The sequence below is a fragment of the Corythoichthys intestinalis genome, chromosome 19 (assembly GCF_030265065.1).
Source record: "Corythoichthys intestinalis isolate RoL2023-P3 chromosome 19, ASM3026506v1, whole genome shotgun sequence".
In the NCBI taxonomy this organism is placed as follows: Eukaryota; Metazoa; Chordata; class Actinopteri; order Syngnathiformes; family Syngnathidae; genus Corythoichthys; species Corythoichthys intestinalis.
The window spans coordinates 34,215,713-34,232,500 of NC_080413.1; the positions used below are offsets into that span (position 1 = coordinate 34,215,713).

At 44.4% G+C, this 16,788-nt stretch overlaps 1 protein-coding gene across 4 annotated transcripts in view; it reads right to left on the bottom strand.

Annotated features, from left to right (window-relative positions):
* Positions 1-661: 661 nt before the first annotated feature.
* Positions 662-16,788, bottom strand: part of LOC130907895 (meprin A subunit alpha-like) — a 71,870-nt gene continuing 55,743 nt past the window's right edge. For 3 of the 4 annotated variants that reach the window (XM_057823409.1, XM_057823407.1, XM_057823408.1), the window contains 13 exons: positions 10,358-10,382; positions 10,226-10,270; positions 10,105-10,145; positions 9,921-9,996; positions 6,827-6,944; positions 6,428-6,603; positions 5,863-6,084; positions 3,682-3,828; positions 3,400-3,615; positions 2,794-3,258; positions 1,179-1,352; positions 1,005-1,082; positions 662-910 (listed from right to left, as the gene is read on the bottom strand). In XM_057823409.1, coding sequence (XP_057679392.1) covers positions 1,033-1,082; positions 1,179-1,352; positions 2,794-3,258; positions 3,400-3,615; positions 3,682-3,828; positions 5,863-6,084; positions 6,428-6,603; positions 6,827-6,944; positions 9,921-9,996; positions 10,105-10,145; positions 10,226-10,270; positions 10,358-10,382 — 1,755 coding nt within the window. In that variant the 3' untranslated portion in view covers positions 662-910; positions 1,005-1,032. Of the gene's footprint in view, positions 911-1,004; positions 1,083-1,178; positions 1,353-2,793; positions 3,259-3,399; positions 3,616-3,681; positions 3,829-5,862; positions 6,085-6,427; positions 6,604-6,826; positions 6,945-9,920; positions 9,997-10,104; positions 10,146-10,225; positions 10,271-10,357; positions 10,383-10,456; positions 10,640-16,788 lie in introns of those variants that run through there. The other variant, XM_057823411.1, reaches the window with a different exon arrangement.

Below are 16,788 nucleotides of genomic sequence, written 5' to 3' on the forward strand. Positions count from 1 at the left end.
GGATTCAAAAAGTTGAATAAAAATAACAGTCGCTTTCACACACATCCAAGCGGTCCATTTCATTCAGGAGCATAAAATACTGAATGTAATATGAAATAAACATGTTTTCATGTGTCATGTGCACTTTAAGTTTAATCACAACAAAAACTGTTTAATAAATAGATATTCACTGTACATATTAATTCAACAGATATATGACATATTTGACATTTTTTTAAATTCTTGTGTTGTCTTTTGTTCCAGATGATGCCGTTTTAGACAAATTGCATTCACAGAACCTTAACCAGTTTTCCTTTTTTTATACAGTAATTTTTGTCTTCACATCAAACATTGACCATTTTCGTAAACACATCACCACAAAAATAATCAGTCAGGGCACTTTGGCCAAGCGCAATTGAGTTATAATATTCATCTTGAGAAAAATTATTTTATTGATTGATTACAATGAAATGCCAAAAATACAGCAATTACGTATGTGCGTGCTTTGTTATTACAAAAAAATAAATAAAAATAAACATTACACACATGCAAAGAAATATGAAAGAAATAGGCATGACTGCATTCTTTTACTTAATACTTGTGTTTTACTAAAGCAAGCAGTAACATCTTAGTAAACTGTGGAGAAAAAGTTACGAGCTAGAAAAAAAAAAAATTAGTTCTAATCAGCATTAAATTCATTTTTCAAATCGTTCACCAGTTTTATATGCACATAAATATTTAGTTAAACTATAAGATGTTCTCACTATTATTGTAACCTAGATCATGCAAATATAATAGGCAAAACATTAGCAATACCTGCGCATTTGATATTATTAAATGTATGTATGTATCCTGTAAATATTTTTACAGGATAGATTACACCTTGATTCAATTGCTGAACACATCCCAGAAACTGCAGATATAGTTGTATCTATAGTAAGAAAAACAAAACCAAAACACATTGTTTTAGATAAGCAGTACATATGTTCAAGCAATAATAATTGGATTCAAATTTTTTTTTTTACCTTTCTAGTCACCATAACCCAGTTGCTCCTATTTAGTTGGTTGAATGGGGACTTCTGTGTTGATCAATGGTGTTATGTCTGCAAAACAATAAATAAATATCTGGTCAAACAATCTTGCGGAGAGGCCTTTTATTGTGTTCGTATAAGTAAATAAATAAACTCCAGACTACCCACCCTCGAAGTCAACGAAAATGATGAGATCATCATTTTTGAGGTAATTACGCCGCCTTAGGTCAAAATGTTTGACAAAATTTCTCCAGCCCCGTGATCCTCCTCTGTAGCAATCACAGGATGGGTCATATTCCCCCACCTTCGTAGGGTTGTCCCAAAAGAACGTTCCATCTGTTTCTAGAGAATAAATGCTTATGTCAAAATATGCTCTACGCATTGAAGAATAACCTGACATTAAAAGAAGTCACGCTACGGTGCTGAAGGTCTTTTCGTAGCCGGTGCATTTCGGCACATTGTCACACAAGCCAAGAACGGAACTACCATGTTTACTTTTTTGTTTGTCACGTACCTCTCGTTTTACAAGGCATTAAAATGCAAAAGAAAACAATGAATTTCTATCACAGCTATCTTTTAATGCAAACTGTTGCGGAAATGAACAGCCACAGGCATGCTGAAAGTAACTGTGCAAAAATAAGTTACTTTGCCAAGTAACTAATTACTCTTACATTCAGGTAACTGAGGAACTAACGCAATTACTTTTTTTTTTTTTAAGTATGATTAACAACACTGGCTGTCAATGACAGTAATTGATTAAATGGCTATATTGCTGTAACCCAAAGGGAAAAACACAATTTCATTAATTAGTCAGTAGATAAATAAATATATAGATCCATAGCTAAAATATAAATAACATTATGAATTGGGTAAATATAAAGAGATATATAGATTAATAGCAAAAATATAAATAAATAAGTACCTCGACATACAATCCTATCGACATACGATCCTTTCCACATACGACGTAAAATTTGACTTGTCATTTGTCTCGACATATGACGACATGCTTGAAATATGAGGATTTATAGAATTTCTCGCAAGACGGACGCACGCCAGATTTTCTTGTGAGAGAAATCAACATGGTTCTCAAGAAGGTTAGTGCAGGTGGTGAAAAAAGGAACAAGGTTACGGTTTGCCTGGAACTCCAGACTCACCGATGTTCTAGCGATAGTCTGGCAACCGTTTCACTGATCAAATTTCCAAGGCTAAGCAAGCCACAGCAAACAGACAGCGAAGTGGACCAATCAGCAACTGGCAGATGTGATTTTGGTGAAGCGACAAGAAACTCTAGCGCATCGAAATAAACATACGAGGAGAGCGGAGAATTGAGAAGTTAATTCAACATGGCTAGCGCGAGACAAACTGTTGGTTTTAGTGACTCGATGTGTTTTTGGTCATTTAAAACTGAATTTACCGCGAATCGGAACATATTCTCGGCTCTATCGTTCGCCATCTGTGTTGTTGTGGCGATGACATCCGACGCGCAAGAGTGAACAAAATAAATAAGGCAAATAAACAAATCTGATTGCACTGATGATTTCTTTCAAGCTCAAGAGACGGTTAAGGAGCTGGGTCCCAGGCTCTTCTCACAGTGTTTGAAAAATACAGGGAACAGTCTGGCCGTGCCAGTCAAGGTTACGTTTACCATTAAAATTAAGAAGGAAATGATAGAAAAATATGAGCGTGGTGTGCGCGTCAGTGAACTGGCTGGACAATACGGCCGGAATATGTCTACGACATTTTGTTTTCATCACAGAGCGATATATAAAGTATACTTTACCTTCTCTCATATCCGTGGTAAGACTGCGGGCAGTGGACATCCGCAACAAAATATCAGGGTCTTGGTCCATCACTACCAGAGTAGCCTGTCTGTTTACCGCTGGCCATTGCATTACCACGTCGTTCTCCCCACTAACCAGATGGAAGTATAGCCCAGTATAGTTCCCTGTGTAGTCAGTGTATTCTGACAAGGGCTTGACACGCACACCATAACCGTATCCCTCAGGACTGTAGAAACGAGGGCTGTCAATGGTAGTATATATGTTGGCTGTTTCCATGATCTGAGAGAAGTTGTGGATCGTCCATACAGCGTTGGGACACCGTGTCTCAGTTAGACTGATATCATCAATGTAGATACCTCCTGTAGAGGTAGAGGGATTCCCTCGGACAGCTTGAAAAGCGTAACGGAATTTCACATCTACTTCTATGGTGACATGTGCAATTTTCCACGTGTGATCAGAATCCGCTGTGGAGAGAGAATATAACTTCAACGTTAGTTAACCTGCATGATAAAAAAAAACATTACAAGCTTACTTATGCAAAGCCAATCATATACTGTCTCCATACAAATTAATTTAAAAACAATTTTGGACATAGCTTGTCCTACCGTAAAAGGTGCGTAGTTTTTTCATCTTGCGAACTGTGCCTGTGCCATCATCAATTTTGACCCAGATCACAAGCCTGTCCTTGGTGCTTCCGGTCATCTTATAAAAGAATTGAAGACACTGAAGTGTCCTCTTTGGATAGAGGGTTCGAGATTCCAGCAGAGCAGACTCCTGGGGTCTACCAGTTGAGGTGCTGAATTGCATGTAGTATCCAGCATCTGTAAAATGTCGGAACCTTTTGAATTTTATACAAGAAATCTGGTTTAAAAGTATTCCACAATGACCTCTGCATTTCCCCAAGAGAGTATGATCTTCTGCGCCAACAGTGCTCTTGGTGTGGACCCAGTTGTCACCATCAGAAGACGCTTGTATCATCCCGCAGATGCTGGCGTACTCAAAGGCACATTGGTCCAGCAAGGTGAGAGGACCAGCTGTGATGAGAGAGAAGATAGACGTGTTTGTACCAAAGATTTAAGGCTATAAGTCACACTGGAGTTTAAATTGCACTTGCCAAAAAATGCACATCCATCCGTTATCTAACGTTTAATCCGAGGTCGGCTCACGGGGGCAGCAGATTTAGCAGGGAAGACCAGACTTCCCAGCCACTTCAACCACCTTCTCCGGCGGGATCCCAAGGTGTTCCCAGGCTGGTGGAGAGACACAGTATCTCCAGCCTGTCCTGAGTCATCCCCAGGGCCTCCCGCCGATGGGACATGCCCAGAACACCTCTCCAGGGAGCTGTCCAGAAGGCATCCAAGCCAGGTGCCCAAGCCACCTATGGTGGCTCCTCTCAACGCAGAGGACAAGCGGCTCGACCCTCCCGGATGACCGGGCTTCTCACGCTATCCCTAAGAGAGAGCCCGGACACCCTTCGGAGGAAACTTATTTCGGCAGCTTGTATCCGGGATCAGTTTCTTTCTGTCACGACCCACAGCTCGTGACCAAAGGTGAGGGTAGGAACATAGATCAACTGGTAAATCGAGAGCTTCGCCTTTTGGCTCAGCTCTTTCTCACCACAACGGACCTTACAGAGTCCACATCATTGCAGATGCTGCACAATCTGCCTGTCGATCTCCCACTCCCTCCTACCCTCACTCGTGAACAAGACCCCAAGGTACTGAAACTCCTCCATTAAGGGCAGGATCTCATCCCCGACCCGGAGAGGGCACACCACCCTTTCCTGACTGAGGACTCAGAACTGTGGTCTCGGATTTGGAGGTGCTGACCTCTATCCCAACCACTTCACACTCGGCTGAAAGCCTCACCAGTGAGAGTTGGGGATCACGGCTTGATGAAACCAACAGCACCACATCATCTGCATAAAGCAGCGATGCAAAGCCGAGGCGAGCAAACCAGATGCCCTCAACGCCTTGGTTGCGCCTAGAAATTTAGTGACAAAGGGCAACCTTGGCAGAGTCCAACCCTCACTGGAAACGAATCCAATCACGCCCCTCCAGGTCTCACTTTCAATGCCCACGTGAGCATTGAAGTCCCCACGCAGAATAATGTAGTGTCCAGAGGAACTGTTCTCCTCATACCCTCCAAGGACTCCAAAAAGGGCGTGTACTCTGAGCTGCTGTTCGGTGCATTAGCACAAACAACAGTCAGGACCCATCCCCACACCCAAAGGTGGAGGGAAGCTACACTCTTGTCTACTGGGGTAAACCCCAAAGTACAGGCGCCATGCCAGAGGGCAATGAGTATACTACCCACACCTGCTCTGCGCTTCTTACCAACTCCAGAGTGAAAGAGAGTCCAACCCCTTTCGAGAGGATTGGTACCAAAACCAAACTGTGTATGGAGGCGAGTCCTGCTAAATCTAGCCGGAACTTCTCTGCCTCAGACACCAGCTCAGACTCCTTCTCAAGAAGTAGCTTCCCTAGCTGGGGGCAAGACGACCAAGGTCCCAGCCTTTGGTCGCCGCCCAACTCACTGAGTACCCGACCCTTTTGGCCCCTCCCACAGGTGGTGAACCCATGGGAAAAAATGCACAATTATCAGATACCAACAACATACACCTGTAATAAAATGGAGAACAACAGGCTAAGTAGAAATTTGTGAACATATTAGGAAGTAATCAGATAAGTAAAGTGGAACTGCAATATAAGATAACGATTTGCTCACCAAACTCTTGATCTCACTTCAGATCAGTACTAAATCCATTAAGGAATTAATCTTCAGTATCACTTATGAAGAACTCCACTTACTCTTACTGTTGTCATTGTAAAAAAAAAAATCATGTGAGTAGCACCTAAGAATAATGCCCTGGCCCAACCTAACTAGGGAAAACGGTACGACTAATACACCGAAAAATATTGTATTGTTCCTGATCAATCCAAGTCTAGTCAACCAGTGCAGTACTTTTGAATATATTGTTATGCCAGATGACATGAGTTGCAGCAGCAACAAAAGATTATTAAATGCAAAAATTCTACCAACTACTGACCAAAATGTACTGTACTTACAGCAATTGTACATCCTGTTGAGCCTCAAGGTATCCTGCTTGCTGAAGTCGAGGTACTGGCCAATGATATTGTAGAATTCTGGGATTTTGGTGGTAATGGTAGGAATGGACTCATTCTTGTTGAAGGAGAAAGGTCTGTAATGCATGATGGACTCGTAGTCGTAAGCCGTGTTTTGGTCTGTGATGAAATCGTCATTATATTTGTTGAAATTGTGTTGAAGTCCTGTATGAAAACAAAAATCACCCTAAAATGTCACGCGTAGGACTGATCCTAGATCTTCTTATCAATTCAAATGTACTGGACTGTCTCAGAAAATTAGAATACACAATATTCTAATTTTCTGAGACAGTCCTGTACATTAATCCACCATTTAAAGCAGGGGTGTCCAAACTTTTTGCAAAGGGGACCAGATTTGGCGTGGTAAAAATGTGGGGGGCCGACCTTGGCTGACGTCCTTTACATAGAACAATATACAGGACTGTCTCAGAAAATTAGAATATTGTGTATTCTAATTTTCTGAGACAGTCCAGTAGATATCCTAGTTTTGAGAGAACTGCAACATTACCTGATTGAACCTGATCAAGCCATATGTCCACATAATCATCCCTATCTGTGCGAGACTGCTCATGGTAAAAGCCTAAAGCGTGGAGGAGCTCATGTTCGATCACCGCCTTGTGGTCACAGCCTGAGCCCAAAGACAGAATCTGACCGTTCTGCTGGTCCCCAACACTGGAAAAACACCTAAAAAAGGGTAACATTTTATCTTTTTTTTTTTTTTTACTTTGAAAGAACTATGCTACAGACTGATTGTATTAAAATTCACTGCCATTGACGGCTATAGAAATGAAATTTCAATTCTAACTGTGAAATTGTTCGGTAAATGTGTTAATTGTTGTAGCAAACAGAATGTCATAAATTACAGAGATAAAATTTCGACCAATAGTATAGTATAGTATAGTCATACCCTCCTCTTTTTTCAAACTTGATGAAGGTTTTCTCTCCTTCGTAAGGCTTGAAGTCGATGCAAGATTTGAGGCGATACATCTCAAAAGCCTGGTGTACGCAACCCTTGGCGTTCAGATCTGAGGAGTGAGTCAAAGTATCATTGCTTAAAACTGAAAACTACAACGACTTTATTTTTAATCTGTGACTTGCATTTCATTCCACCTTTTGTTTAGGTCAGCAATTTATGACCAGGTGTGACTTGTACAGGGTAAAACAAAAAGCAAACAAACAAAAAACACCAAATGGAAACTTTTTAACAAGCCAATAAAACCAAGAGTGATGGAAGTAAAATATTATTCATTGTAACTGAAACCTTAAAACATGACATTTAAGAAACTGATGGTAATCTTGAAATCTGCTGTTCAGATTCCCCATTGACTACTGCAACATCTCAGCTGGGATTCTGTAATTTCATTCATGTCTGCCATCTTAATTTTTTTGGGGTGGTGGGGGGTGGTGGGTGTCACCCTGTACATTAGGCTTGCCACCTTTCAGAAATAGAAATAAGGGACGCCCCCCTCACGCCCAAAGCCTTACGGGGGAAAAAAAAAAAAGGGCATTCCCAAAACTCCTAAAATGCATAGAAATGTATCTATTTTTAGATGAGAAAACTAAACTGTTCACTATGTGTGTTGTCAGCACTGAATCCGGTCACGTGACCCATTGACAAGCCAAATTTCTTAAGGGAATGTTCCAGGAGAGCTACAATTCCAGCAGCTGACTTGTTTGCATTCATTATGAAGTCCAGCATTTTGTTGGTGAACAGACTCTAGACTGAAGTACTGGACAGCAAGGTGAAACATCTCCCTGCTCAATTTATTCGAGGAATCGGTCTGTATGGAGAATGGGATGGGTTACGTTAAGATCTTGAGCACATCACCCACTGCCTTTGGACCCAGGACTTGTTTCAACAGTGCCTCTTGCTTTGTTCTCCCCAAAGTCATTTTCTTTACCATTTTGGAATTACATAAAAATCTTCTGATTGAGCATGTGTCCACAGTCAGCACTATTGTAGCTCTGGCCACGTTTTACTGTGTGCTATACCTGTGTCACCTCAGTTGCAGTAATTTAGAGGGTAGGAGTGGGATGATGTCAAATTATTGCTTTAATTTTGGTATCACTATTAATCAATAGATAGTATATATTTGCAGTAGGACTATTTATTTAGTGTTTATTTGCTGTTAATCTATTAGGAATAATTCCAAATAAGGAGCATTAGTTAGCTAAACAAAATAATATGTTCATTATGGGTACATAAATTCATTCCATTTTGATTGATAATAAATACATGTTTAAAAAAAAAATTTTTTTTTAATCAACATTCCTGAAAATAATCAACCATAGTACCAACTGAAATAGCCTAGCTATGCTCCTGTCAATGCAAGATGTATGAAGGTAAATATAAATATAGCCTATATGTTATCCATATACAAGAGTATAATAACATACCAAATCAAGCTCAGGGGATGTTTCAGGTACAAAGAATTGTTACGAAGGCTCTTCTGGGATCTTATATTCCGTTTGTGGAGGTCCTCTGCAGCATGCTGTTTACACCTCTGTGAGACACTGCAAAAACTTTCCTGCAGTTCGCTTTATAATCATCAGTGACTCTATCGAGCCACGGGTTACCCTCTTCCCGCTCCAGTCTATTTTTTGGAGACGTTTCCTCTTTTGAGGATGAGGTGGGGTGTCCTGAGCGTCTGGTGTTGAAGACATCTTTGTTTTGAAAATGCGCGAGGCGGTGCACTGAGCAGAGCGAGCAAGGTAACTAGGCAACGAACCCGGAAGTGAAGCGCAGTGCAGGGCAGACAGCAGTGGGCAGGCAGATAACTATCTTGCTGTCTTAATATCTCCTGCCCTTTTTGTTCATTATTGTTGGCTCAGTGTTCACTCATGAGCGAAGGTGTGTGTTTGTGTGTGTGCCAGACATGCATGGGCTGGGCGCACCGCGGGTCACCCCATGGGACAATTGTGAAATACGGAATAAACTGCGTTCCCTATTGGTTCAATACAGAACGCAACTTTTAACTCCCAATTACGGAACGATTCCGTATTTCAAGGGACGGGTGGCAAGCCTACTGTACATATAACAATCTATACAGTAACTTCAACATGCTTTAAGTGTTAGGTTTAGTGTTTATTTAACAGGGAGGAAAAAAACTTTCATTTTAATGGTGTGTAGTAGTGGAGAAAAAAAAAAACCTGTATTTCCAGAAAGTGGCCTCACATGTGTAAAGACATTTTATCAATACAGCAGTACCTCTACTTGCGAACGCCTCTACATACAGAATTTTCAGGTTAAGACACGCCTCAGCGGGAAAATATTGCCTCTTGTTACGAAAGAAATTTCAGGATACGAAAGGAAAAAATACATTAGGGATGATACGAGCAGCTCCCAGAGTTTACGAAATTTAACATACTTATAGCAGTTCTGCCATTGGCTATTGCCTAGCATTCCTGGCATCCAATTGGCTAAGAGGGACCTCAACTCTATGTGTTTGTGTGTATCCCAGCGTCCTCTTCATTCGGCCCTCGTGTGCCGATAGCTTTACATGAGTATATTAACTTTGACCTTTTCCTATATTCTAATTTTACATTATGCACAACTCTGACTTTATGTTTATTGTTCAAGTATCTACATGTATGTGTTACATGTTTTGATGCATTTTTATGCTTTATAAAAGATTTATATCCGAATTTTGGGGGGCTTGTAACGGATTAGGACATTTACATGGAAAAATGCATCCCTACTTTCAGACTACTACTGATATTTTTTCAGCTATTCAAATTCGAGTATCCCAGATTTTCTGCTCTTCCTCGTGACGTCATTAATTGTCATTATCACTTGTGTGGGTGTAACTGACGCCACAAAATAGATGTGCTCGTAAGAACTGATTTTTTGTTTCTTTTTAAACATTTTAAAATATTTTTTCTCCGTTATCACGACAACAACCAGGCTTAGAGACAACTTCTAAAAAATATGACAGTTGGAACATATTTGGAAGGATTATTGAGTTTGTCATGGTGCGTTAGTTTTCACCTCGGGGACATACCTAAATCATCACCCAAAATGTATGGTATTGGAAACTTCCATCTGTATCTTTTGTCCTTCAGGGCATTCCTTCCTTCCTGAATTTTGTGAGAAATGGCAGATGAAGGAAGAAAGAACAACTAACACACACAAAAATGTTTAAATAATAAAAAAAAAAGAAAGAAAAAAAATTCCAAACCGCTCACTTTGACAAAAATATCACCCTCAAACAGATCGACATCTGACCCTGCGGATAAAACATAAGCACATTCAAATTTGTCTCAACAGCCAAATCATGCATTATCAGTCTCAATAATTGCATCTCACCATAGTTGAAGAATGGATTCGAATCTTCGTGATTCTCATACACCTCTGTAATAAACATCAAGAAATCACCACCAGCCTTTTCACGCACAAGCATTTTATATAATAGTATAACAAGCTAATCCCTTGACATACCATGTACTATAGGTGAAATGGAGATCTGCAAATAATAAAAGCAATGTATTACACTTTAGTAGATGTCCCCCACAAAAAAATGTGAAAACAGATACTTACACTATGTGATGATATGAGAGAAATAAAACCAAACAATACAAGTACTCCAAACATCCTGATGCTGAATTTCACTAAGAGTAAACACCTTCAAAGAGACTTAAAATGAACTTTGAATCAACTGCAGGACGGAATAGTGATTTGATTTATGATGGGCACGTGAAAGAGATGAGTAGTAAGCAGTCTGTTATCTTCATGTGCAAGACTTATTCATGATCATAAATTATATGATCCTGTGAAGGTAGTAAACAAATCCAACTGTGGGGCGATGTTTGATTCATTTGAGTAAAATAAGGTGAAGTAGCTCTAACCCTTTAATGCCTGCAATATGAAGCAATTGTCAGAGAATCACAAAATTTGAAAAATAAGGTCTTAATGAAACCTTTTTTTCCAAATTTGTAAAAAAAAGGAAAAAAATGTGAAATAAGCGCTCTAATAGCTATAACCCTGGCTAATTCCTGTTTTTTTTTTCTCATGGAACCTGCAGATGCATGAGTTGACTTGCAGCCATTTTTTTTTAGGAAAGATATTTCAAAATTCTGAATTAGTCTCAAAATCATGAAATTTTAAGTGTATCAAATGTGATAAATTTGGCAAGAAGGGGATAAATTAAAATTAAAAAGAGAAAAAAAAATCATATTTCACTTGTTGGCAACATGATTAATCGAGAATGAAATATGAGTGGTATCGTCACCACTATGTATTTCACATGTCAAAGTCGTAATACCAGGGGTGGAAGTGGCTAGAATTTCTTGCCGGAAATCCCCAACGTGAAGGTCGCCACAGAGCCAGAAATTTTATTTTATTTTTCATTCAAAATCGTATTTTTTCAATGATTTGCAAAATAAAAGTTAACAAAAACAGCAATAACCCCAGCCTCCATCTCCTAATTTTTATTTTCCCTCATTTCCTCAAATACTAAATGCCAAATCTCAATTTTAACTAATTTAGAATATAGGATATATATTCAAATTGAAATTAATATAAATATTTACTTTTTTTTCATTCAGAAAAATAAGTACAAATGACTATATTATGCAGAGTTACATGGAATATATTTTGAAGATCGCGCAAACATTGACTTTTTTAAATCATAAGGAAATGAATAAGTAGCCTAACATAAATTAACAAATTTAAGTCCAAGAGCACATTGACAGCTAAGATGTTCTGAACCTCCCCATCAGAGCAAATAAAACTAAATATGATAACAAAGCCTCCTAAACTCTTTCGTTGCTCTTAAAGATTTGATGCCTTTTATGTTGCGTTGCCCTTTCTTTTGTCGCATCAATTCAACAAGCTTTTTTTTTTTTTGCCGTTCCAGAAAACATGCACATTTGAACCAATCAGAGCTAACCATCTCTGCTGATCACATGTCAGTATGTCAGCCAATTGAACGGATATACAGTATGAGTCCAGGCGGGGTTTTGCTTTGCTGCGTGCATTGGCACATTGACATGACTCATCATCGTCAGACTCGGATAACTGCAGCAGCTGGGGAAATCTCCATGCCGTCCGTGGAATAAAATAAATGGAAACAGATTACGCTACACAAGCACTTAATTATGCTTGTTGTTAACACTTGTGTATGTAAATCTAATGTTGGTAGATTGTTTTCTTCTTGGAGCTGAAATGCATGTGTGGCAGCTTAGCATTTTTTTTTTTTTTTACATAGCGTTTTGACAGTTGCTGTCATATTTTCGGAATCAAAGCACCGTGTACTGGAACAGCATTCTGGCCCTGAATCTTATACCTGAACTGCGTTCTGGCCCTGAATCTTATACCGGAACTGCGCTCCTGACCGTTCTGGCCGGGGCGGACTCTACGCAGGGGCAATAGGGTGCAGTGCTCCCTCAATTTAATGCCTTGCCCCCTAAAAGCAACAAACGTTTAACGTGCTACAACACCGGCCGTTGACCCCAAAGTAAAGCCCCGGCCCCAGGGCGGTCGTTTTTGTACACTGCTTTCTCAACGGCACCAACTCGGCCATTTTGCCCCCCAGCAGCTCGCTGAAGCTGACGTCGGGAAATCTACTGCCGTGCAATCCCAATGCATCCATTTTTCAGGCCTTTTCAAAAGCCTAGCACTTCTCATGCCTGGACTAACAGGCGTGTCAGCGAAGCTTCTGCTGGTACATCGGACACGTCAGGTAACATTACCGACGCTGAGGTTGTTACCGCGGCCACCTCTCCCGTGCCGACGCCAACACGTGGTGCCCCAAAGCAGCCTGCGAAGCTACCCAGTGACTTGAATGGCAATGCACCATCTCAGCCAGCACTGGCTAGCTACCCAAAGTGTGCATTTGGTACGACATGGAGATCCTTCCATCCTGCCTGGTACCGCACACGACCTTGGCTGGAGTACTCTGCTGTACGGGACGCCTGTTTTTGTTTCCCCTGACGGAAATACGGTAGCGCCGCTAACCGAAGGGACGTCGTCTTCACCTTAACCGGCTTTAACAACTGGAAGGCAGCTCTCGATCGAGGCAAATACTTCCAGCGGCACGTGTCCAGCTGCAACCACGTGCATGCTTCCACTCTATGGACTCAGCACAAAACCAGAGAAGCTACAGGGGAAACTGTGGACTGCCTGTTGGTTGGAAAGACACGACTTGAAGAAAATCGCTACTATGTCAAAAGTGTGGCTGCCGCTTTCCGCTTCCTATGTGTGAATGAGTTGGGGCTCCGTGGGACAGCAGAAGGTCCGAGGCACGGCGAAGCTGGCAATGATGACATCGCTTCAGGTCTCTTCCTAAAACTGATGAAGTATACGTTTGGAGAAGGATGACATGTTGGCGAGCATCGTCCAAGGTATTTGTCCATCCATCCATCCATTATCTTCCGCTTGTTCCGGGCTCGGGTCGCTGGGAAAGCAGCTTTAACAGGGAAGCCCAGACTTCCCTCTCCCCAGCCACTTCAACCAGCTCCTCCGACGGGATCCCAAGGCGTTCCCAGGCCATTTGAGAGACATAGTCTTTCCAGCGTGTCCTGGGTCATCCCCGGGGCCTCCCGCCGGTGGGATATGCCCGGAACACCTCTCCAGGGAGGCGTCCGGGAGGCATCCGAACCAGATGCCCGAGCCACCTCAGCTGGCTCCTCTCTACGCGGAGGAGTAGCGGCTCGACGCCGAGTCCCTCCTGGATGACCGAGCTTCTCACCCTATCTCTAAGGGAGAGCCCGGACACTCTGCGGAGGTAACTCATTTCGGCCGCTTGTATCCGGGATCTTGTTCTTTCGGTCACGACCCAAAGCTTGTGGCCATAGGTGAGGGTAGGAACGTAGATCGACTGGTAAATCGAGAGTTTTGCCTTTCGGCTCAGCTCCTTCTTCACCACTACGGACCGGTGCAGAGTCCGCATTACTGCAGACGCTGCACCGATTCGCCTGTCGATCTCCCGCTCCCTCCTACCGTCACTCGTGAACAAGACCCCAAGATACTTGAACTCCTCCACTTGGGGCAGGATCTCATCCCCGACCCAGAGAGGGCACTCCACCCTTTTCCGACTGAGGACCATGGTCTCGGATTTGGAGGTGCTGCTCTTCATCCCAACCGCTTCACACTCATCTGCGAACCGCTCCAGTGAGAGTTGGAGGTCACGGCTTGATGAAGCCAACAGCACTAAATCATCTGCAAAAAGCAGAGATTGAATGCTGAGGTCACCAAACTGGACCCCCTCAACGCTTCGGCTGCGCCTAGAAATTCTGTCCATAAAAATTATGAACAAAATCGGTGACAAAGGGCAGCCTTGGCGGAGTCCAACCCTCACTGGGAACGAATTCGACTTACTGCCGGCAATGCGGACCAAACTCTGACACCGGTCGTACATGGACCGAACAGCCCTTACCAAGGGGCTCGGTACCCCGTACTCCCGGAGCACCCCCCACAGGACTCCCCGAGGCACACGGTCGAACGCCTTCTCCAGATCCACAAAACACATGTAGACTGATCGGGCGAACTCCCATGCACCCTCGAGGACCCTGCCAAGGGTGTAGAGCTGGTCCACTGTTCAACGGCCGGGACGAAAACCACACTGCTCCACCTGAATCCGAGATTCGACTTCTCGGCGGACTCTCCTCTCCAGCACCTCTGAATAGACTTTACCAGGGAGGCTGAGGAGTGTGATCCCTCTATAATTGGAACACACCCTCCGGTCCCCCTTCTTAAAAAGGGGGACCACCACCCCGGTCTGCCGATCCAGAGGCACTGTCCCCGACGTCCACGCGATGTTGTAGAGACGTGTCAGCCACGACACCCCTACAACATCCAGAGCCTTTAGGAACTCCGGGCGGATCTCATCTACCCCCGGAGCCTTGCCACCGAGGAGCTTTCCAACCGCCTCAGTGACTTCAACCCCAGAGATCGAAGAGCCCACCTCGGAGTCCCCAGACTCTGCTTCCTCAAAGGAAGGCGTGTCGGTGGAATTGAGGAGGGCCTCGAAGTATTCTCCCCACCGGCTCACGACGTCCCGAGTCGAGGTCAGCAGCACACCATCTTCACTATACACAGTGTTAATGGTGCACTGCTTTCCTCTCGTCAGGCGCCGGATGGTGGACCAGAATTTCCTCGAAGCCGTCCGGAAGTCGTTTTCCATGGCCTCGCCGAACTCCTCCCATGTCCGGGTTTTTGCCTCGGCGACCGCCGAAGCCGCAGTCCGCTTGGCCAGCCGGTACCTGTCAGCTGCCTCTGGAGTCCCACAGGCCAAAAAGGCCCAATAGGCCTCCTTCTTCAGCTTGACGGCATCCCTTATCGCTGGTGTCCCGCAGCGGGTTCGGGGATTGCTGCCACGACAGGCACCAACCACCTTACGGCCACAGCTCTGATCGGCCGCCTCAACAATGGAGGTGCGGAACATGGCCCACTCGAACTCAATGTCCCCCACCTCCCCCGGGACAAGGGAGAAGTTCTGCCGGAGGTGGGTGTTGAAACTCTTTCTGACAGGGGATTCTGCCAAACGTTCCCAGCAGACCCTCACAATACGTTTGGGCCTGCCAGGTCTGGCCAGCATCTTCCCCCGCCATCGGAGCCAACACACCACCAGGTGGTGATCAGTTGACAGCTCCGCCCCTCTCTTCACCCGAGTGTCCAAAACATGCGGCCGCAAGTCCGATGACACAATTACGAAGTCGATCATCAAACTGCGGCCTAGGGTGTCCTGGTGCCAAGTGCACATATGGACACCCCTATGTTTGAACATGGTGTTCGGTACAGACAAACCGTGACAAGCACAGAAGTCCAATAACAGAACACCACTCGGGTTCTGATCGGGGGGGGCCGTTCCTCCCAATCACGCCCCTCCAGGTCTCACTGTCATTGCCCACATGAGCGTTGAAATCCCCCAGGAGAACGAGGGAGTCCCCAGAGGGGGCGCTCTCTAGCACACCCTCCAAGGACTCCTAAAAGGGTGGGTATTCTGAACTGCTGTTTGGTGCATACGCGCAAACAACAGTTAGAACCCGTCCCCCCACCCGAAGGCAGAGGGAGGCTACCCTCTCGTCTACCGGGGTAAACCCCAACGTACAGGCGCCAAGCCGGGGGGCAATAAGCATGCCCACACCTGCCCGGCGCCTCTCACCATGGGCAACTCCAGAGTGGAAGAGAGTCCAACCCCTCTCGAGAGGATTGGTACCAGAATCCAAGCTGTGTGTGGAGGGGAGTCCGACTATATCTAGTCAGAACTTCTCTGCCTCACACACCAGCTCAGGCTCCTTCCCTGCCAGAGAGGTGACATTCCATGTCCCAAGAGTTAGCTTCTGCAGCTGGGGGTCGGACCGCCAAGGCCCCCGCCTTTGGCTGCCGCCCAACTCCCAACGCACCCGACCCCTTTGGCCCCTCCCACAGGTGGTAAGCCCATGGGAAGGGGAACCCACGTTGCCTTTTCGGGCTGAGCCCGGCCGGGCCCCATGGGGACAGGCCCGGCCACCAGACGCTTGCCTTCGAGCCCCACCTCCAGGCCTGGCTCCAGAGGGGGGCCCCGGTAACCCGCGTCCGGGCAAGGGAAACTGGGGTTCATTTATGTTGCTCATCATAAGGGGTCTTTTTGAGCCATACTTTGTCTGGCCCCTCACCTAGGACCTGTTTGCCATGGGTGACCCTACCAGGGGCTTAAAGCCACAGACAACATAGCTCCTAGGATCATTGAGACCCGCAAACCCCTCCACCACGGTAAGGTGATGACTCACGGGGGAAAGACACGACTTGAAGAAAACCGCTACTATGTCAAAAGTGTGGCTGCCGCTTTCCGCTTCCTATGTGTGAATGAGTTGGGGCTCCGTGGGACAGCAGAAGGTCCGAGGCACGGCAAAGCTGGCAATGATGACATCGCTTCAGGTCTCTTCCTA